This window comes from Actinia tenebrosa, unplaced genomic scaffold, assembly GCF_029948245.1.
Source record: "Actinia tenebrosa isolate PJP-AT-01 unplaced genomic scaffold, QUT_ActTen_1.0 PGA_scaffold14__42_contigs__length_11649687, whole genome shotgun sequence".
NCBI classification, from domain to species: Eukaryota; Metazoa; Cnidaria; class Anthozoa; order Actiniaria; family Actiniidae; genus Actinia; species Actinia tenebrosa.
In genome coordinates, this window is record NW_028292574.1 from 11,573,056 (window position 1) to 11,595,845 (window position 22,790).

Sequence of the window (22,790 nt, forward strand, 5' to 3'; positions counted from 1 at the left end):
AAGCAGCTGCTACTTAGGGGAGTAAGCGTTGTGTGACAAAACTAATAGGGGCTGCGTAGGAGACTAGCTCTTATATTCATGTGTAAGTTATCAGGCTTACCAGCTCAGACAGTATTATTATGCAAGACTATGCAGACATACGGAGTATCCATACATATGCTATCAGGCTTACCAGCTCAGACAGTATTATTATGCAAGACTATGCAGACATACAGAGTGAGCATACATATGCTATCAGGCTTACCAGTTCTTCGCTGTTCCCATTTGCTTGTAGGTTTTCTTCCTTATATTTCTCTTCTTCAACATCCACATTACTTTTGTTGTCCTCTTTCTATAATCAAGCAAAATATGAGCAAGAAAAATAATTCAAGTCACATAAACATTTTATAAAAGGCTATTTAGCATGGATTTCATATGTAATGGGCATTTCTTTAAATTTATTTTGGATAAACAGCAATTTCCTTTATGGAACACATGGTCTCACAGATTTATATTTGATATGGCAATTTGCTTTTTATTGCTCCATTATTTTTCTATTGAAAGGTAGAACTACATAAAATTTTGAGATTAGAAGGTCAAATTCAATAGAAAATAACGTAGCCTTGGGGTGGAAAAAAGCAGATTCTTTGAAAGATCAATAAAGTAAACCCACCCTTTCAAAACCCTGATTGGATTTTGGTCTTTTCTGAGGCATCAATCATCTTGGGTTTATGGTGATATTCCAAGGAATTGCGATGGAAAGTTGTTTTGAAGTCTTCTTCCTTTGATTAAAGCCATCATAGTTGCTCATCCTTATCAAACTTAAAATTTTGTGCTACAATATTTATCATTAGCAACATTTTTTTACTGTTTTCAGAATGGACAAGGTAAATATGTTTAGTAGTATTACTTTAAAAGTTTCAATAGCAACCTGTGGTTAAGACAGTAGTTTGCACATTACTAGTAGAAATGTGTTGATGTCAGTGTTTCATCCCAGGTTTGTATTAAATTCCAAAGAATTCAGGAACTGAATGTTTAGGCTTCGAATTTCAAGGCTTTGGAAAATCACTGCTTTAAGGCTTCTCACTTTCCTGATCTTTGCCTACATTCACCTGGTTGATCAGCCTTCTCTTAACTTTAAAACTACTCTCCATAGCAACTGCTTGGAATATTTCTGAGCTATTTTAGATGTTTGCAAAAAGATGAGTTAATGGCCGACGTATTCGTAGACTTCATCTGCATAAACCCAAGATGATTGACGGCTCGGAAAAGGCCAAAATCCAATCAGGGTTTTGAAACGGCAGGTCGTGACGTAATGATTTTCACTAAATATGTAAAAATTCAAAGTTTTATGGACCACACAATGAGAAAATTTCTAGTTAACTATTTATATACAGTACAGCCCAGATGTATGTCACGGTAACGCGCGTGTAACACGCATGCACTCCGTTAACGGAGTACACTCATATTAGTGTAGTCCGTCCATCCGCGTGTAGTCCACTCTAAAAACTCGGCAAAATTACACGCAGCCCAATAGCTCATTAACTTCAGTCTGATTCCCGAGGGATTCGTAATGTATTTGTTGATCGCTGAATGGGTGATAACACAGATGTTTTTCTTTTCCTACGTAAAATCATATTCTTTTGATGTTAAAGTTTGGGCTTCTCTAGCCACACTTATATTTTCATAAAAATAATATTGAAACAAAAAAATCTTCAAGTGTAATTTGCCGTGGTATGCCCTGGTGCCAGTTCAATAATCAAACTGTTAACGTTCGGAATTTATCTTTAAGACAAGTGTTTGAATAGAAACTCGGGGAAAAAAGTATTCATATAGAAATTTGAGCCAACCTCATTCTACTTTCTAATTAATTATTTTTTAGTTTTGAAGATCTGAATCCTAGAATCGAAAAATACTCCTTCATATTTACCCGGACTTAATTAGTTGCAATTCTCACATGCACAGAACTTCAGATGGCTACGTCCGACGAAAAATAAAAAAGTAATTCTTGGATGCTAAGATACGTATATAAATTAGGAGAACTATCCGGTAAACAATGAAGCAGTTGTTATTTGGTCTCAATTTTCTAAATAAAGACAAATTTCTAAAATAAAATGGACAGGATAATTAAAATGCAGACTATTTCGGTTGCATTCCAGCATGCACGTAAAATACTTGACCTGACACGTAGACGCATGAAAGAATACAGAACTTTTTAAATATAAGTGTTTCTGTAACATTTATTCGTTTGATCAAATATTAAGTTATATTTTTTAGAGGTTTTTGTTTTCGAAGCAAAGATTTAAAAAATCGTTTGGATTTCACTTAATATCCAGTTGAACAATACATGTATATCTCTGATTTGAAATTGTTTGGATTAATCCAGTTGAACGGAATACACGTGTAAGCGTGGAATATAAATGATATTTATACGGAATTTCTATGGTCTTTGTTATGAAACAAAGACTGTGTAACAAAAGAATATTACACTCAAACGTGTGTAGTGCATCCATGTCTCAAAGCACGGACTACACTAGTACGAGTGTACTCCGCTAACGGTGTACACGAGTGTTACACGCGTGTACACCGTGACATACATCTGGGCTGTACTGTATTCTACCCTAAGCAAAGTCAAATCATGATAAATAATATCTCATATCATATATGGTACGGAAATAAAGGAAACTCTATCTTTGGAAATAGTAATTATTTTTTTAAAGACTTACAATTACCTTTCGGGATCTAAATGCCCCAGATGAATCAAAAGTTCCTGTAACATCAAGGTCTTCGAAATCATCATCTTTACACCACTCAGGTTCACTAGGATTATTCCACCTGTCATCGCGTTCATGAAAAGACCTTACACGAGAACCTCGAGCAACCTGCCACTCTTCTTCTGTAAAGCTTCTTTCATCACGAAATGAGTCTGAATTTCTCCAAGATGAGCTTCTTGTTATCCTTGGCCCTAAGTAACATGCAATTAACACAGGAAAAAATGTAATTTCATGGACTTCTCTGCAGATTTTTCTGAATTTGTTATTGAATACTGTACCTCCTCTCCAGCGATCTGATTTGTCAGCATAACGGTGACCAGAAACTCTCCATCCACCTCCATCATCTTCTGCATCATGTTGTACTCCTGCTCGCCAGTTCTCATGACCACCCTTCTCATTTTTATCCCATGTTGTATCACTTGATAGCCTTCCTCTCATAGTTGGATCATATCCTTTGCCTAACAATACAAATTTTTTTTCATGGTAAGCCAGGAGAATAATTTGTCTGCATATTAACAAAAGCGTTGTCATGTCCTACCTGAAGGATTTCCTCTTTCAAATGCTCCCCTTCTGGTAAAAAATAGAAAAGGAAAAAATTAACAGCAACCTTATAAGATAAGACAATATCAAAAAACTAACAACGAATCACTGCTACTGTGCATGACCTTGTAATAATTACCAAAATACTAAGACTGAGTAAGATGTTCTCTTAATATTTCTTCTAATTATTATTCTTGGGTTGCACGTGACGTCACACTCACAAGCATAATTTACCGTCTGCCATGATGGTGTACAGGATGCTCATTTCCATACGTCAATATCACCCACGTGTGCTGTATTTTGGTTGAAGTTTTCAAATGTCAGAAGCTACTATGAGCGATTCTAAAAGAAATACCTCAGAAAAAAAGGGAGATATTGAAGAAAAGCCTTCTATTGTGTTGTCTGAGTACGGAGAGCGGCTTGAAAGTCACGTTAAATACCGATATTTGGGGAAAACAGTGGCAATCAGAATCGATCCCGCTTTGTTGATAGCCGCAAAGCTAGATCCAGAATGTCTTCCCCTGATCAAAGCAACCGATGTTCTGTCATATCTCGTGCTGGAAACGAGCTATTACACTCTGAAGCAGTTCAAGGCTTTTAAAAGTTTAGAGGCATACAACTAGATGATTTCTGGTTTCATTACAAGTGTTCAAGGTAAAGTTATTGGCGACAAGTTTGTTGTGGTCGGCAAAGTGCGACATTCCCAGCGAATGAACGAACATCCGATTCCAATATGGATTATATCGAGTAAAGAGGGTACAATTCTGTCTGCTCACTGTTTAGGCTGCAAAGCTGGTCTAGCAGAACCATGCTCTCACGTAGCTAGTGTGTTATTTTATGTCGAAGCGTGGACTAGAATAAATGGCAAGTTAGCATGTACCCAGGTCAAGTGCACATGGCTTCTCCCGACATACGTGAACGAAGTGTCTTACTCTGAAGTTAGTGACATAAACTTCAAATCAGCAAGAAGGATAAAAAGTGAGCTGGATAACAAACTCGATAGCGCCATTGCACCTTCAAGTTGTAGTAAAGAGGGTGAATTGAAGACAAAGGTCACGAAGACAAAACCGCGGTGAAAACCCACCGATGAGGAAATGCAAACTCTCTTCTCTAAACTGAATGCTCTAAACTGAATGAAAATAAACAGAAACCAGCTATCCTCAGTTTAATAGAGCTCTATTCAGAGTCTTTTATTCTTAAAAGTTGCCAAATTCCTACCATAAAAGACCTTTTTGAGCCTGACAACATTAAGTTGAACTATGAGAAGATATAACTAGCTAAAAACTAGTGTTAGCTGCGTCGGTGTTTCTAATGAAACAGTAATGATGAAAAGGTAAATTATACACCGTGAAAAGATGAAAAAACGTACTGACATTTGGGACGCTAGTCCTTCGTTGAACTATGTAAAGTTACTAGAAAAGTGCTCCGAAATTGAGCTATCAATTTCAGATGAAAAATAAAAGCTATCGAGAAAGATACAAGGGAGCAATCAAAGGGAGCTGCATTTTTTCGACACAGAGCAGGTCGTATTGGAGCTTCGCAGAGCTACTCAGTGGCTCAAACAAATCCTGCACTACCTGCACAGACCACCATCAAGTCCATATGCTATCCCCAGTTATTCAAATTTAACAACATTGATGCAGTAAATCATGCTTGCATGCATGAAGAGAAAGCAGTATAAGCATACAGCAAAGTAATGACAGCTAATCACAAAGATTTCAAGGTTACTAAATGTGGTGTTTTCATTGACCAGAAACACCCATGGCTGCATGCTACTCCTGACTTTCTTTGTTCTTGTTCCTGTTGCGGTACTGGGTGCGGTGAGGTTAAATGCCACTTGGGTATCAAGAACTGGGACTTTGAAAGCTATGTGTCAAAGGAAAGTTCCTGCCTAGAGAAAGTTGGTGACAATTTCAGACTTAAGAGAACACGTAAGTATTATTATCAAGTTCAGCAGCAAATTTTCATTACTGGATCTTCATACTGTGACTTTATTGTTTGTGCTTTCAACACCAGCAATGAACCAATTTTTTTCATGGAAAGAATCCTAACAGACCCCATCCACTGGGAGAATGTTGTCCCTAAATTAACCAAGAACCAAAGAACCTGTGTTCTTCCTGAGATCATAGGATGGTGGTACACAAGAAAACAACATCTCCCAACAACTAGTCTCCCCTCTGCAAGTAGTAGTGAACCTTGTTATTGCAGAGTGCATTCTCAGGAAAGAACCATCCATTGCGGCAATCCCAAGTGTCTTATTAAAGAATTCCACTATTCATGCTTGTAAATGTCAGATCCAGTCCCCAAAGTTTGGTACTGCCCTAGTTGTAGATTACTGAAAAACTTTCAGAAATCTAAGAAGGTATCAAGAGCTCAGAGTACAGCTCACAAATCCAAGCAGAACAGTGTAGTCATGGGTCTTGACAGCATATGTGTCTGTGGTGCAAAGCCAGATGTGAAAGATAAGCTTCTAAAATGTCATAACACTGTTTGTGAAAATGGAAAATATTTTTACTTGAACTGTCTTGGCTACAAAAGAATGCCAAACAATGGCCAAACCACATGGTTATGCAGCAGTTGTAAAGTGGCAGGCACCCTTCCTAAGGCCAAAACCACTCATTCAGCAATGCACAAGACATCTGCAGTTAAAAATTACCCTACCACTTGTTCTTCTATAAAGGTCACAAAGACACCTTCAGATGACATTGGTTCTACTAGTCCCTGTAACATTGGCTCAGCTCAAACTGACTCACCCACAGCAAGTAATGTCAGTCAACCAACAAGTAATGACAGTGATGATGAAGTTGAGATCACAAAAATAACAAGTGGTGGAATGATCAATAGAAAAGCTTCTCTTGGTAATCCCAATGACATTCATTTTAATACCATTCTCTCTCCCACTGGCTGGCTTGATTGCACAATAATTCAACAAGCACACCTTTGTTTAGAAAAAGTCAACTCTTTGGTAAGTGGATTTCAAAGACCAACCCTTGGCCCTGTCAGAAATTTTGAATTTTTCAGAATTTGTGCAGATACTACACACTGGGAATTGTCACCGGTATATTTCCGCCGCAAAAGACCAATTACCCTCTCTACATGGATCCTGACATTAGCAATACTTCTTGTCTTTTCTACGTCTATGGGGTCAAGTTGATTATAGTGCTTGTACGAGGAGAAAGTTTGGGCTCGTACCAACAAATTGGTTGGTTTTTCAATGAAAACCTCGAAACAATCAATAATTACAGTAGTTCTCTTTCCAAAAGAGTACTGAAAGCACTGTGGCATCGTATTCCACAGTGCTTCACATTCAGGCCAGCGTATCAATGGAGATAGCCGCACTTCCATCACCCTAATCCATGTTGAAAATATTCTGGAGATGGTTGATTTGTGAACTCCAAACCTGTAAGCTAAGTCTTGCAGAGGCACATCAAGTCTTAGCTTTACCAACACCACCATAAGCTCGTGGAATTTTGTCAGACTAACAGACTTTCTTGTCACAAATGGAGACACATGTTCAAATACTGTGTTAAGGATGCAAAACGAAGACAGGCCTGTGTAAAAGCGGACTTTTTTGTTATTGTCTTTCAGGTCTTTGATTTCGAATGGGATGTCTTTGGTCTCCTTGAACATGTATTCGTATTTCTCAGTCTGAGTGCTTGAATTAATCAAGTGTCCTTTGGACTTGCTCTCTGTTTGAGTAGTAAGCTTAGCATCGTTAATGTTCATTTTCTCTAGATTTGTTGAAACGTCATCTAAATTTAGATCATGTCCAGCTGAGTTATCAGGGTCAACTTCACCTTCAGTATCAGGAGTATTATGAAAAGTAAATTCTTTTACCATCATACCATCAACATCTAAAAGCTGAACTTTAGAAAGTCCCTCAACCATTTCCTGTCTTCGCTTTTGTCGCGTAGTAGCTCATTCAGATCTTGCAGCCTGTGCTTCGGTGAACTTGTTTACTTTCTTTTCGTGTCCGAGATGTAAAGAAGGAACCCAGTCGATATTAAACTTGTCCTTCGATGGACGTCCAGACACGAAATGACGCGAACAAACTCTGTCATTTTGAAGGATCTCTTGCGTTAATCCTTATCTGCTAATGGCGGTGAGCCACTTCTGACACCGCTCTTTCGATAATTCTTCTTCATCTTTGCCTTGGTTTTTTAAGCCAGATGGCACACGAAAGAATGATACTTCTTTATCGCCACCACTTCTTGAATGGCAGTTTATCATTAAACACAAAACCATATTGAAAAATCCAAAACATGGGAACGATTATCGAGCTTTCTAAAGCTGATAGATTATGTAAATAAGGGACGCTGTACACCAATATGGCGGATAGCAACCGTTGTCAAGGTTTAGGTCACGTGGGTGCAACCCAAGAATTGATGCTCATAATAATAATTGGAATAGAACATTCAACCAAAAATGTAATTTTTTTAATCATTAGCAAAGGAGACATCCTGCACTTTTCGAGTGGAAGACTGTAATCTTTTTAATATATGAATATTTAAATATTCTTACCTGCCCTCCTCCCAGCTTTGTCGTCTTGGATCTCTAAATCCTCCAGTGTCAGTACGTGCCTCTTCATATGATGACTGTCGCATAAACCCACCATCACCACGCCCACGCCCTAAAAAAGAAAGGCACAAGGGTTCAATTTTTAAAGCATTAAAGCATACTTGGCCTGTCAAAGCCCAAGTGTGGCCAGACAAAGAAAATGTCAGACATTTTAGTAAGAAGCAAGCTCACTCAGCTACAAGGTAATCGAAACATCCAATACAAGTACTTTTGTCTCTAATTTTTCTTCAAAATGTCAATCAGCTATTGATGGTTGGCAAGCTTTCCCAAGAGAGCCAAAAAACAAAAACATGGTGGCCATTGTGGTGCTGTTAACAATGGATACAAACTAGAAATCTTTCGTTAAATGGCACCAACATGGCCGCGATGACGTAACATGCAATCGAAGAATAATTTACTTTTATTGTGATGAAATGTTTTCAGTGAAATGTCACACAAAGGGGAATAATCTAACAGCCTATTGGCAATAAACATTTATAATTAATACTGTACCTCTGCCTGCTAATCCACCTCTTGCTCCTCTTGCTGCTCCTCTTGGTGCACCTCTACCCATCAGCTTTAGCACAGCATTACTATTAACTGAGCCAAGTGAGTATCTCTAGATAAAAAAAATGATAGCTACAGTCTTATAAAGTCTTTTTCTATCTTAACAAGTGTACAAATAGATGACAAACCTGCTCTTCCTCAGTTGGAGGGACAAAAGCCAAGGGGAAATGGGACTTTTCTCTTGTAATAGAAGAAAAGTGATCCAACTCTATAGGTTTAACCAGACCTTCTATAAATAAGGCCAGCATTTCTTCTTTACCATAACGATACTCAGCCATCTTGTATTTTGGTCCAGGAGATGGTGGAGGAGAGGTAACACTGTTACCACTTGAAAGAGCACGAAGCCTAAAAAATGAACACAAAAGAACAGATATAGTAACAATAATAATATTAATAATAATAATAACAATAACAATAATAAGAGTTTTTTTACTCACATAATGCCTAGGAGCATTTAACATACTTGATCATAATGCACATGTGCAAACAAAAAAAATCATAAATAAACCAAGGCTCACCAACAGGATTGGCTTCATAGCTCAGTTAGTAGAGCATCGCACCCGCATCGCGGAGGTCATGGGTTCGATTCCCGTTGAAGCCTGAAATCATTTTTTCAGGTCTTTCTTTACAGCATTCGCTTAGATTGCTTATTCACTGTGATGATCAACATTCTAACATAAAAATGAAAATAATATATCACCCTCTTCCTAACTACAACTCATTGGGAGGGATAACCTTAGGACAAAGACATAAGTAGATAGATGCATAAATAGATGCATTACTGTTTATATACTGTTTACATTAATGACCAGTGGAGGACTTTACGGTCCGCGTATTTAGGTGCAAGTAGCAGCCATGCAGCTTACAATTATGAGTGATTTGTTATATGCATGGTCTTCTTCATTGGATTGAGATTTTTAAATAAATAGACATTACTACGATGCTGGACAGAGAGATAATGTTCATTTAGTTAAGGCCAAAGGAAATTGAGGTAAATGACCTGTATTTGTTCATTGTTACTATCTGTTTTGTAAACAAAGTTAAATTATAATATCTAACTACACAGAACCCCACCGAAGAACTCCTTTTGTGACACATGCATAATGTTTAAATGTTACTGTGGAAATATTCCTGTGGGGATTTTGTGCTGAATGCAAGCCAATAGCTGTTTTAAAACTTTTCATTCACTTCGAGGTAAAAAATTTAATCACATGACTTTTGGTGTTGCTAAATTACGCCACTCAGGCACAACAAGAATAACGTCCTACATCGTAGATGCACCTTTCCCAGTTGCATCCAAAGCGTCCCCATCATCTAGGTGTCAACCTATTCTTGATTACTTTTATCTTGATTAGTAGCTTGTTTATCCAATGCTGCTTTTCGCTTTTTCTGCCATTCCATCAATGGCAAGGCAATTTTCATTGTGGTGAATGGGATGTCAACTCTGTTATCAGCAGTTGAAGTGTGACTTGATTTAGCTATCTTCTCTAGAATTTCCATTTGCATACATTAATAATCAAAATAACTTATTATCGTGATTGTGTGCGTTTGGGATAATGGCAATGCCAACAAGGCCTCCATAAACGTTTATGGATCTATTAATGTCTGATGTAGTTAAAAGAATGTCTGAATATTTTAACACATCTAGACTAGTGGCTTGCTTTCAGCACAAAATTTCCACAGGACCAAATGAATAAGTTCTCTTAGTAAGCAACATCAAAGGGGAGGGGGAAATGGAAAGGGTATGTTTTGCAAGCTGCATCTTACTTTATATCGTAATTTAAAATAAGTTTCAATTATTCAATTGCAAAATCTTTGTACAAGACACATTGCAGATTTGAAGTAGTGCTGTTATTGGCCAATATGAATAACCAGAACTAGGCACTGCACGTCAAACACACACACAGCTGGTTCAAGGTCAAGGTGTAAACAAACAAAACACCTTACAGTAAGAATATGACAGTTAAAGAAGCACAATAATGCGATACATTACACCATGATGATGTGACTACTAATATATTGGTAAATGATACTTCACTTACCACTGAGGTCCAAATGTGAGCGTTTCCGACATGTTTAGATATCTGAAATTCATGAGAGAGCGATAGTAGAAGATTTAAACATAAAATATCTGTCATTCTCTGGCCTTTAAATAAAGTTCTTTTAAAGTAATCTTGGAGCAAATTCTAGTTGTTGAGATTTCGCTGTATATTAAAACTGCTTTCGTTAGCTAGACTCGAGAAATAAAGCATTAGAAGTTCACCCTCTAGCTGGTAGCCCATGGTACTAATTCTACTTGTAGTAATGTTCACTGGCCTCAAACGCGTCAATTTTACGCCTTCACATGGGCATCTAATTTAAAAAGATAGGCTTGACATTGAAATTAAGCGCTCATACCTTTTAGTTTCTGTTAAAAGGGGTTTTAAAATCGCTGTTTTCGTATCGTGTCTCAACTTCTTAAACGAGAATCAAGGATATGGCGAACACACTCGATCACGTGAACGACCGAGCGAGAGACTGTGGAAGAGTCTAGCACCAGGCCGTCACGGCAGGAATTGGCTGGAGGACTCTGGGTACGAGATTGTTGTATTGTTTGAACAAAGAGGATTTATCAAGATATTTATTCTGATTCCTTCTCTATAGATAGCAAAATGAAGATAACTGTAACATGTGAGGACGATTCGTTATTTACACTTGAGATCAGTGGTGATTTAGAGCTTGAAAACTTTCTTGCCTTAGTAGAATTTGAGCTAGGGATACCAGCAAGTGATGTCATTGTTTGGTATGAAGGAAACCATTTGAATGAGTTAAAGAAAACTTTATCAGATTATGCAGTAAAGGAAGGAGATGTGTTACTACTGAGGAGGAAAGGGACATTTTCCAGCAGAAATGCAGGTACGTTTATTACGATAAGTTGATATACATTTGAAAGAACTGGACGCTCTTGGAGCTTTGTCATCCGTTTGCTTCAGCATCAACGGTACGCGCCGCGAACGACCTTCAAATAATGCTGATCTACAGACAATACTGTACATACATACATACCTTTTATTGTTGCTCCCCTTAAGGGCTTTTCAGCAAAAATGCAAGAAATTACAATAGGAATATAAGATAGAGTACAAACAATTAATCCGTGAAACACTATAATTACTAACAAGACGCTCTAAGAGCGTATACTGGGTTGCCTTGGTTGGGTTGCATTGATCGCGCGCATCCCTTCTACGCATGACTTTAGAGAGCTCAGAAAATTTTTATTTACTCGCCCAAATAAGATGAACTTCTCTACAAATTCCTTACTTATATTATTCTGCACGTCAGAGCTTTGAGTTTCGCTTCTGGTTTGACCGAGTTTGATATCAATTAAGCCATGGGACACAAAAGTGTTACTTAGCAGTTTTACCTAGCTTGGCACAACCAGACAGTATGGATTTGCCTGAACTTGCCTGCCGTAAATGAACCCGATGGAAGAAATTATGTCAGCATTTCAATCATAAAACATTCATTTGCTCCCTTAGAAATATCATTCAGCTTGTCTTTATTTAGCCTCCGTTGCAGAGGTCCTGCAGGGTTTGGCAGCAGAGGCTAGTCTTTATTTGGGTTTGTATATCACTGGTTGTTTTATAGAGCAAATCTTTGAGTTGTTGACAGAGATGTTCTTTATGGTCTGATATATGGATCTATGTATCTATGGATATATGGTAAGGTAGGCTGATTTTTCCTCAAGATTCCATCGGAATTGATATTCTTTTTGTTCTTCAGTATTTTTTCAAGTTCTTCATTTGTCGTTTATTATTTTATTGAAGAAATCATTGCCTAAAGTTGACTGTTATTAAAAGTGTTTGCCGTGGCATTGAAGCTTGTTGATTGCCCTTACAAAATTATTTTAGTCTTCGTTCAAATCAAATTTAAAACTCGAACAAACCTTTTTATGCTTTCGGTGAATCAGTGAACATGAATGAGAATAAATGACTTACAAGTAAAACTCCGCGATGAAAGTCTACCGTGTGGAATTGAAGGTCGCCAATTTTGTTTAATGAAGGTATTTGCTCATCTCCCAATAAAAGGCTAAAGTTATAAATTTTTGGTCACATATCCTCAAAGAACATGCACATTCGATTCCACAATAGCCTGCATGAACTCGCACGTGAAGCTATCCACACGTCATCCAATCCATATGCGGGTAATATTATGCAATTTTACCGTTTTGTCAAGGAAGAGACGGAAAAAGCAGAGGCATTTTATGACTGGGCTGCCACAGGCAACCCAGTAAATAGTACATAAAATTGTGCTATTTAGTATTCGCCTTTTCCATATCGAGCAGGGTACTGGGCTCGAGTTCGGACCGCAAAGCATGCATGGATTGTTTGGAAGGACAGAAATTTTAGTAATGGCGTCCATCGCGACTGAAAATTGCATGTGATTGTGTGGATTATGCCGCATAAATCCAACTGTTGTGTTCCTGGATGACTAAACAGCTTCAGAAATGCTCCAGAATTACATTATTACAGGATTCCGAAGGATGAAGAGCAAAGAAAAGTTTACGAGCGTATTTTGAGAAACGAAACACTAAAGATCGAATCTCAAGCTACTAGGGTTTGCTCTGCACATTTCGAAGGAGGGGAAAAGTTGAGTCGCAATCATTTCCCAACCATCTTTCCGTGGACGAAACAAACACATAAAAGAAGAGAGATATCCCGACATCCTGTTGTAGACAAATCACAGAAAAAGAAAAAACAACGAGTTGAGTCAGAGACAAACGAACAAACCATCGAAAACCCAGATTTTCATCATGGCGTCGAAGTAAACAACCAAGATCTTCAACAAGCAACTGAAACTTTGCTTTCTGGTCAAGACATTGATGGACTACTTGAAATTGAAAAGCAATATCTAGCTATCAAGGAAGAAAACGAAAAACTAAGGTCGGAAAACAAAGACATTGATAGACTACTTGAGATAGAAAAACAATTTTCAGCTGTAAAGGAAGAAAACAAAGATTTAAAGAAACAACTTGCTGAACTAAAGCTGGAATTGCAAAGCAACAGCATATTTGAGATAAACAAATACAAGGACAGCGACGAGGACATAACATTCTATACTGGTTTTCCAGATTATGATGCTATGATTTTAGTCTATAACCTTATTGAACACTCTGCAAAAAATCTTAGTTATGAACATGAAAAGGTTTACGTCGACACAAGCAACACTAAACAGCTGGGAAGACCTCGTTCTCTCAATACCTTTCAGGAGTTTACCCTGGTTTTGATGCGTTTAAGACTTGGGTTGTTTGAGAAGGACCTTGCTCATCGATTTGGCATATCTTTGGCAACAGTTAGCAGAATCCTTAGAACTTGGCTGCGATTTCTGAGATGTGAATTTGAGCCACTGATTAATATCCCACCACCTGAGGTTACAAAACATTACATGCCTGAAGTGTTCCAAATCTTCTACCCAAACCTCACAACCATAGTTGATTGCACTGAAGTTGAAATGGAGAAGCCATCAGCATTAGATAATCAATCAATGTGTTTTTCTCACTACAAGTCAAGAAACGCCATGAAATCACTAATAGGTATTAGTCCCAGTGGTGTAATCAATTTTGTCAGCGAATTCTTCCCTGGGAGTGCCTCCGATAAAGAAATTGTGGTACAGAGCAACTTTTTAGCTAAGTTAAAGCCAGGAGATCAAGTCTTGGCTGACAAGGGCTTTGACTGTAAGGAAGAACTGCTCTCAGTAGGTGCAGAAATTATCCTCCCTCATTTCAAGCTTAAGAACATGAAACAGTTTTCGAAAGAACAGACAGAGCACAACAAAAAAGTGGCTAGTTTAAGGATCCATGTAGAAAGAACAATGGAAAGGATAAAAAACTGGCATATTTTTGACTGTAGAATTCCAGTTGTTTCTGCAGAGCTTGCATCTGATATGTTGATTATAGTATGTGCATTGAGTAATTTTCATCCTCCTTTGATTAACTAAATCTTTAGAGTGATAGTTTTTGTAATGTACAAAACAAAACAGGTTACTACTAAATAACTAGCAAAATAAACTTGATTCATTGATTGAAATATATAAGAAGTAAAATAGATATTCAATTATTATCTTTGAATAGAGTGAAGTTACAAAACTCATGAAATGCATATTAGGCTTAAAGCCACTTATTCCATTGTTTGCTTTTGTGTCTATTTCAGATTTTGTTTCATGAATTTTGTGTCTCCACTCTAAATGTATGGATTGTATAATGACAACTATAAACAATAAAAAGATATGTATTGTTAATGAATTGTTATTGTTATTAAAATAAATATCATAGTTATTAATAACTTGTTTGGTTTTTATAGTTTATGTGACTTCACTTGGACAATAAACATTTATAACGATCTTAAATCTAATTTAGGTAGTCCATGTTTAATTCTGGGATATGCAATTTCAGGTGCAATCCACCTCTGAAAAAATGAAAGAAGTTTTGGAAAAGTTGCATTCCAAAACTCATCAGAGTAAAACACTCTTTGACAAAAAAGAGAATCATCACATCTTGAACCACTAACTACAAAATCAGTCCATTTTCTTTGAGTAACATGCATTTGTTGTTGTACTTGGTAAAAGTACTGATGGCTGGTATTCAGTTCAATGTCATTGTTCTTTCTCAAACAGATTTTTTTTCTGAGTAGTGCATCATTTAAACTTTCGTCTTCATTCATTTGGACATATTTTATTTCCACAAGTCCTTTTGCATCCTCGAATGACGGGTCATCAACTAGAGCATCTGGAGATGCACCAAGAATTCCATGGTCTTTGCTGACAAAGAAACCACACTGAGTGACTTTCAGATCATTGTGTCCCTTTTCATGCATCAATGACATGTACTTTTCTAAGACAGTACTTTCTTGCTGAAGTCCTTCTTTCATACTTTGGGATTGATAAGAAACATTATAGTGCAAGATCTCTTGGACAGCTTTAGTTGGTGATGTTGACGCCTTCATGGCAGCAACTCTTTTACACTTTGATGCAGTAATTCTGACTCTTCTTTGACAATACCATGTATTGTTGTTTGACTGGCCCCTTGTCATTTTTTCAATATTGTTTATTTCTGACTCAGACAAATCCAGTTTCCTTTGAACCTGTTGACATCTTTCCTTGATAGTGGATGCAGAGACTGGGTGTTCCTTTATCGGTGATAGCAAATCATGATTTTGTTCCTCTGTAGACTCTGTAGTGCTTGATTGCTTGACAGGAACCTCTTGAGGAAGAATATGCAACCATCCTACTGCCTTCTTTGACTTTTCTTGGTATTCTTTAATAAGATTAAACATATTTTTCACCTTGTCCTCAGGCCATGTTCTCTGACTTAGAGCCCGTACATCATGTCTTGGAGTTGTAAAGGACATTCTCTTTTTCTTTGGCTTTGAATAGTCATGTTTTGCAAATTCAATATTTCCAATAGGCACAACAGTACCTTTTCGCTTACGTGGAACGTTCCATTTACATGGCTTTGATGTGCAGGACAAATCTGATGAATCTGGCTCAGCTTTTGCTCTCTCTTTACAGTATTCATCTAGAGCAAACATGGTAGCTGTGACATGATTACATCGGCCATCAACCCCTGCTGGACAGCCACATTGGGCTCTTAAGATATTTCCAAATGAGGTTATGACAATATAACATGTGTATACTTGTTTCTTTTTCATAGATGGCAGTACTTGGCTTTTAATGTAATGTTTTACCTTTTCAAGTGACTAACGAAAAGAACATGGCCAGATTTATAGAAGTTATAGCCTTTGACCAATGGTTTGGCCGTGGATAGCTGCTTCTTGACCTCGACATAGTCAATCATATATCTCCATATTGTGCCAAAAGTTATCTTTGGCATTCCAGTCAAGTCACAGCTAAAACCTTCCTTCGGGAATGTCGGAGAAAGTTCTGGTTCTGCGTTGTCAAGAATGCCAAGTTGAGCTTTTTTCTTTAAAACGTTGATGCCTCCATCAGGATCGCGTAGATATTTGGTTGGCAATCCACTCTTTACATAATCGTGCACTCTAAAATAACAATAATGATTTAACATGATTTTTTAACATGAAAGCAAGAATTAACGGATAAAAAAAAAAAAATTATAGAAAAGAGGGCAAAACATAAACAATCACAACATCGTCTTACCTACTAATCAAAGCAGCTTTATTTCCAGAGGTTTTTGCTCCCCTACACAAAAGCCATCTTCGTAGTTGAACTACGGTACATTGTTCTATCGAATCACGTGAAATTTTAGCGCCGGGAATATCTTCTTCAGTCAAAATAACCTTTTCTTTTGACATGCAATTTCCAGTCGCGATGGACGCCATTACTAAAATTTCTGTCCTTCCAAACAATCCATGCATGCTTTGCGGTCCGAACTCGAGCCCAGTACCCTGCTCGATATGGAAAAGGCGAATTACTAAAGTATTGTTTGCACCCTATAAAAATATATAGAAAATTAACTATATAGAAAATTAACCTATTAACAGTACAGGCTTTTTAGGTATAGCAAAGCTAATCGAGCTAGAAAGCCGCTCATACCAAAATTGAATAAACACTGTCCTGTGGTCAGCCTGCATTTAATCAAATGCAAGCCCTCACAGTGTCTTGTAGCTCTGTTATTTACCTGTGAGCATTTCTTAAAAGTTTTGAGAAAGATAATGGGGAGCATCATCATTAAGACATTATTTTGTATATCATCACACAGTCATTAATTTTTGATTGACGTCCAGCCATCCTAGTGATGTTAATGATCATATTGCCTCAAACTAAGAATTACAATATCAAAATGAAGAATATGGTGAAATTACGAATTACAAATGTATTAGTGATTTTTTTTGCAGTAAAAGCTAGTATGTGAGTTACGTTTTGTTGATATATTACTCTTCTCTCATGTTATGAGGGTTTTTCTTTCGTTTCTCTTTCTTCCCTAATCAAAAAAACCAAAGTTGAGAGTTGTGTTTATAGAATATTTAAATGTAGTAATGAGTGTGTACATGTAGGATACATGGCCCACAAGCTTCTAACTTTAAAGCTCACCATGTCTAAAAACAAGAGTTTCTTTCTTTGTTTAGATAATGTTTGGTTTTTCTTTGAAGGTCGAGGTAAGAGTGATATGGTAATAGATTGGGGCCATATTCCTGTTCCACCGACAGGAAATGCTGGACCATCTAACCAAGTAAATATGCAGAGGCAATCTGCAAGTAGTGCTGAAGAAAATCCTGAAGCCATAAGACAGATGTTTCTAACTGATCCACATCAAATGTCTCTGTTAAAGGAAAGAAACCCAGAGTTAGCCAATGCTTTGACTCATCCTCAGATGTTTGCTGAAGTTTTGAAAAAGCAGCGTCAAGAATTACATGAGAGAAATATGCAAAGAATCCGGACAATGAATGCAGATATGTTTGATGCAGAGGCACAAAAGAAGATAGCAGAAGAAATAAGAATGTCAAATGTCAATCAGAATATGGAAGTAGCTATGGAATATTCTCCAGAGTCATTTGCAAAAGTCATCATGTTGTATATTAACTGTACTTTAAATGGTTATCCAGTAAAGGCATTTGTTGATTCAGGAGCACAGATGACATTCATGAGTTCAGCTTGTGCAGAAAGGTGCCATATAACACGTCTGATCGATCATCGGTGGTCAGGTATTGCTCAAGGAGTTGGACAACAAAAGATTATTGGTCGTGTACACCTTGCTCAGATACAAATAGAGAACAACTTTCTTCCATCTTCATTCTCAATTCTTGAAGATCAGGTCATAGATCTAGTGCTTGGCCTTGACATGCTCAAAAGGCACCAGGTTAGATGCTCATTTGAAACATGATTATGAAAGCAAACCTTTTTGTTCCATGGTTATTAGGATGACATTTAACTTGCCATTTCTCTGAAAATTGCTCTAAGTCTGATTTACATCATTTTCTCAGTCATTTTGATTGGTAATTGGTTCTTTTTTTCAACAGTGCTGCATAGATCTAAAGGATAATGTACTAGTCATTGGAACAACAGGAACAAGGACACCTTTTCTTCCTGAGTCAGAGCTTCCATCTAATGCCCGTTTGTCCAATGAAGCTGAATCTGAAGCCAAAACTCAGGAAATGGAAGACAAAAACCTTGCACAAGCACTAGCAAGATCAGTTGATGAAAGCAGTTAATCTTCTTTATTCAGCCCTGGAAGTGAACAAACACTGCCTGATAATGTGACAGAAGATAAGATTCAGTTAATAGTTAAGATGGGTTTTACCAGAGAAGAGGCCATACAAGAACTATGAAGATGTAATGGAGATGCTAATTTAGCTGCTGCTTCCTTATTAGCGAAATCTTTGAAACTTCCAACCACATATAGCCAAAGTAACAACAACCCTTTTAAATGATTTCATATAAAAATTTGTTATGACTGGTTCTCTATTTATAGAAAAGCAGAAGAAGAGAGACACAATATCTTCCTACCCCTTTACATTGTGACTTATAGTACTATGACTGCTTATTGTTTTTATACTTCAGTGGTTGTTGTATATTGAATGATAAAAGCCTCATCTATAAGCCAATAAATCAATTGCAATCATGAATGTTTCTGTAAACAAAATTAATTTGATTGTACATGCTACACTTTAATTAGTTATTAAAAAAAGTTTTTTCAAATTTTATTAAGGTATCAGGGTACCCCTAGTGACCATTGTGCATTCAACTCTTAATAGCACAAAACTTTTTAATCGAAACCTCAACAAAGTATACATTTTCTGAAAGCTGAATAAATGTAGAAACTATTCCTATTTTCCTTTTTGTGAAATACATTTATCCTCTTAAGTTAGAGCGAATCATTCAAATTTTCACCGTGGCATCTTCGCGGAGTTCGACGACAGCTGTTAATGATTGGAAACCAATGCTTATTACCTTTCCGAGATCACAAGACATCACTTGTCAAAATGTGTCTCCGATTTTTGATTAGTTGCCCCGTTGCTTTTTTATACGCTCTTACAGTTATGACGCTGCTATATCACCGGTATGCAAGCCAAAATCCACGATAACGGAAATAATAATAATAAATAATAATAATCGGAAATAAGCAAAAAATAAAAAATCGGAGACACACTTTTGAAGAACAACTATCCAAGATGACTTGCTCAAAATTTCAGTTAAATCGGTCAAATTCCCTTTGACATCGGACTCAAAATTTCAAGGTAACTGACGCAAAATCACTTCTGAGAAAAACGCAAAAATGTTTCTGACTGAGTGGAAGTGCTTTTGTTGACACAAACTGTATTTTTTTATTACTCGCTATTAAAAATCACCATCGAAATTTTTTTGGGGGGAAATCGAAGAATATATATTTTACAGTATATTGTATAGTAGAAAAACAAAATTGTTACCAAGGGGGGGGGGGGGGGGGGGGGGGTATGGGAGATGACAAAAAATCGATAGCGCGCGCGCATAAAAAGACAAAGACAAGACACCATATTGTGTTTCCTTTCATTTATTAGAGTATTTCCTTCATTTATTAGAGTGGTTAGCCTGTGGTTTGATATGAAAATCTATCAACCCCTTGAAACTTTGTGTGCAGGGAAACCAAAAAGATGTGTGAACAAAAACATTATTAATTGTGTCATCAGATTCACCAATGTCATGGAAACAGCCATTGTTCCTTTTAGCCCTTTTAGGAAAATTATGTACTTATATTAATTACTTAATCTTATCCTATGAATGATAAAGTTCAAGGGTTAGGGGAAAGGGTAACCCTAACCCTGAGACCGTTTTCTCAAGGTTGTGCGCGCATTCAAATTCAAGCAACTTGACGGGCCACGATATCTGAACACGAGTATTATCATGCATTGCTATGAAATTATTTTGGACAAGAATTCATAACATCGATTATTCTTCGCTTAAAAATATGACTGGCCTCTCAATTTTACTGAATTTAAGTGGACAGTGAAAACGATTCGAATACGCTGCGCGTGGACGCGAACATTTTCGCATCCGGAAAAAAAATTGCGGATACAGAAATTTCCGGATACGTGTGGACGGGGCCTTAGATAAACTCTTTAAAAAAGACTGAACTTGAAAAGAATAGTGCATGAGGTAGCGCATGCACCAGTTTACATGCGCACCAGTTTATCAGAATCGTTTCAGTGTGCATGCGATTTATCCCGAGTTTCCATCTTCTTTTGTTAATTAAGAACAAAAGAAGGTTTCGACAAAGGGAGCTGAGAAATTTGGGATAAAAGTGCATGCGCACTGAAAACGCTTCCTAAACTATCAACTAGCTTATTGTCTCAACATCTCGTTGGAATTTAAATGGTCTTCATGTATAAGGCGCAGTATTCAAATTGTTGACTCAGTTTTATATTTACGCGTAGAAAATACTTCTTTTCGTAAGCATTACTTTACATAAACTCTTTAAAAAGATTGAAATTAAAAAGTATAGAGAGGTAGTGGGGTATTTGTGGGTTTTTTGATTCAAATTCTTTGATTTTGTAGGTACATTTTAGAAACAGCAGAAAGTGAAGGTATTTAAAATTCTTGGTTAAAACGATTCTTTTAAACTAGATAAAAAATCTAGTTTTCAGCAAATTTCTAGTTTAAAGCGCTACATTTTAGTTAGGTTTTGTGTCTCAAAATGTGTCTCGTGCGTGGTAAACAGTTCATTCAAGTCTCCTACTATACCAAACTGAACTCAGCTTTAACTAACCTAACCACACATTTATTTAGTTCTACATTAATTTAGTTCCGTACATCTATTCTCACTGAATAAATTATCACCAAGCAGTATAAATTAAGTCAACACACATGACTCATTGCATAACGTCGTTTGGACCTTCGAAGTACGAATTTTTCACCACCCACCCACCCCTAAGCCTGGTGGCGGTGGTGTTCTCGTTTTCCCTATTTCTCGCTGTTTGCCTCATCATCGTCGCGGATCTCGCATAATTTAATCATACTGCGACGTGATAATGGCTTCAGTGAGGATATATTACTATTTAGTTCCGTACATTTATTTAGTTTCGTACATTTATTTGGTTGTACATTTATTTAGTTCTACATTTATTTAGTTCTACATTTATTTAGTTCTACATTTATTTAGTTCTACATTTATTTAGTTCTACATTTATTTAGTTCTACACTGATTTATTTATGTAGTTCCATACATTTTTCTAATAGTTCCATACATTTATTTAATAGTTCCATATATACATTTATTTAATAGTTCCACACATCATTATTTAGTTCCATACATTTATTTAGTTCCATACTGATGATACTTAATCACACATAGCTTTAAATGCTATAAAGGAGTTAAACAAGGGTGTATGTTATCTCCCGCCCTTTTCAACATATACCTTCACGATTTGCCTGAAACTTTTAATGACGAAGCTTCAAACTTAACTGAAATAAACAACACTGGTATAAACTGTCTTTTATATGCCGATGACTTGGTTATGATGTCAAAGACACAACGAGGACAACAAGGATTTTAAACAATCATAAGTTATATTTTGAAGACACAAAGATCGAAAATGTTAAAACATATAAATACCTAGGTCTGCTATTCTCCGCGGTAGGAACATTCTCTATCCCCCGAGAAAAACTTAAGAAAATCGCGTTAAAAGCCTTATTTAAACTCTGCAAGGATATGGGTGACCAGTTCAGAACAGATGTAAAACTTACAATAAAACTATTTAATTGTCTGATAAAACCAATCCTGTTGTATGGTAGCGAAGTCTGGGGTGTGGATAAGAAAAAGAATCTAAATGGCGACCCAACTGAAACGGTACAAGTTACAATTCTGCAAAATGCTGCTGGGCGTCAGCAAGAAAGCCTGAAATAGCGCTTGTAGATCTGAGTTAGGTCTTTTCCCCATCAGATCAACAGCAAAACAAAGAGCAATAAAATTTTGGATTAAATTCTTGAATAGAAACGATGACACTAAATTATCGCATCAAACAATTATAGATAGCCCCCATATGTGCCGCCCTATAGGGTATGGTTTTTCGGCTTTTGGGTCTGGGTAGGGTATCATTTTTTGACATTTTGTCTGGGATAGGGTTTCATTTTAGTCCTGGATAGGGTTAACGATTTGGTCGTTTTCGTCTGGCGAATAGGCTACGCTTTCTGCCGACCAAAAACAATAATAATGTTTGTAAATATTGATTGCAATCGATTGTAAAACCGTATTTTCCGTCTTTTAGTCTGGGATAGGGTGTATATTTCTTAGTTTTAGTCTGGGGTAGGGTATGTAAAATCAAAAATTTAGGTCTGGGATAGGGTCAGTGTTTTGAGGTCCTGGCGGCACACCCCTACCCAAGTTGGGGTGGTAGTAGACCCCCCTCCCCTCCCCCCGGAGATAGCCTAACAGACATATCTAAGATCAGT

The 22,790-nt window shown here is 37.0% G+C and overlaps 2 protein-coding genes, 1 non-coding gene and 1 pseudogene across 7 annotated transcripts in view; 2 read left to right on the forward strand and 2 right to left on the reverse strand.

Annotated features, from left to right (window-relative positions):
• Window positions 1–22,790, reverse strand: part of LOC116305940 (uncharacterized) — a 39,673-nt gene that overhangs the window by 12,079 nt on the left and 4,804 nt on the right. For 2 of the 4 annotated variants that reach the window (XM_031715946.2, XM_089029655.1), the window contains exons 1-9: window positions 10,815–10,997; window positions 10,460–10,501; window positions 8,546–8,762; window positions 8,364–8,469; window positions 7,815–7,923; window positions 3,292–3,323; window positions 3,032–3,211; window positions 2,712–2,944; window positions 245–331 (exon numbers count right to left, since the gene is read on the reverse strand). In XM_031715946.2, coding sequence (XP_031571806.2) covers window positions 245–331; window positions 2,712–2,944; window positions 3,032–3,211; window positions 3,292–3,323; window positions 7,815–7,923; window positions 8,364–8,469; window positions 8,546–8,762; window positions 10,460–10,491 — 996 coding nt within the window. In that variant the 5' untranslated portion in view covers window positions 10,492–10,501; window positions 10,815–10,997. Of the gene's footprint in view, window positions 1–244; window positions 332–2,711; window positions 2,945–3,031; window positions 3,212–3,291; window positions 3,324–7,814; window positions 7,924–8,363; window positions 8,470–8,545; window positions 8,763–10,459; window positions 10,502–10,814; window positions 10,998–22,790 lie in introns of those variants that run through there. The other 2 variants (XM_089029656.1, XM_089029657.1) reach the window with 2 other exon arrangements.
• Window positions 8,946–9,018, forward strand: Trnaa-cgc (transfer RNA alanine (anticodon CGC)). Its single transcript has one exon. It is a non-coding gene; the product is annotated as a tRNA-Ala (tRNA).
• Window positions 10,993–18,991, forward strand: LOC116305976 (protein DDI1 homolog 2). Its single transcript, XM_031715992.1, has 3 exons — window positions 10,993–11,312; window positions 17,519–18,225; window positions 18,386–18,991. The coding sequence occupies exons 1-3, from the start codon at window positions 11,069–11,071 to the stop codon at window positions 18,575–18,577; spliced, it is 1,143 nt and encodes a 380-aa protein (XP_031571852.1). The 5' UTR covers window positions 10,993–11,068; the 3' UTR covers window positions 18,578–18,991.
• Window positions 14,783–16,798, reverse strand: LOC148911519 (uncharacterized; annotated as a pseudogene). Its single transcript, XR_016119740.1, has 2 exons — window positions 16,566–16,798; window positions 14,783–16,447 (listed from the first exon to the last, which is right to left on the reverse strand). The product of XR_016119740.1 is annotated as an uncharacterized LOC148911519 (transcript).

Bases quoted from the DNA above. Each gene is read 5' to 3' on its own strand.
- LOC116305976 (XM_031715992.1), top strand. From the start codon at position 11,069: ATGAAGATAACTGTAACATGTGAGGACGATTCGTTATTTACACTTGAG. The intron at 11,313-17,518 runs GTACGTTTATTA...TTTTCTTTGAAG, and splicing joins ATTTTCCAGCAGAAATGCAG to GTCGAGGTAAGAGTGATATG. The intron at 18,226-18,385 runs GTTAGATGCTCA...TTTTTTCAACAG, and splicing joins ACATGCTCAAAAGGCACCAG to TGCTGCATAGATCTAAAGGA.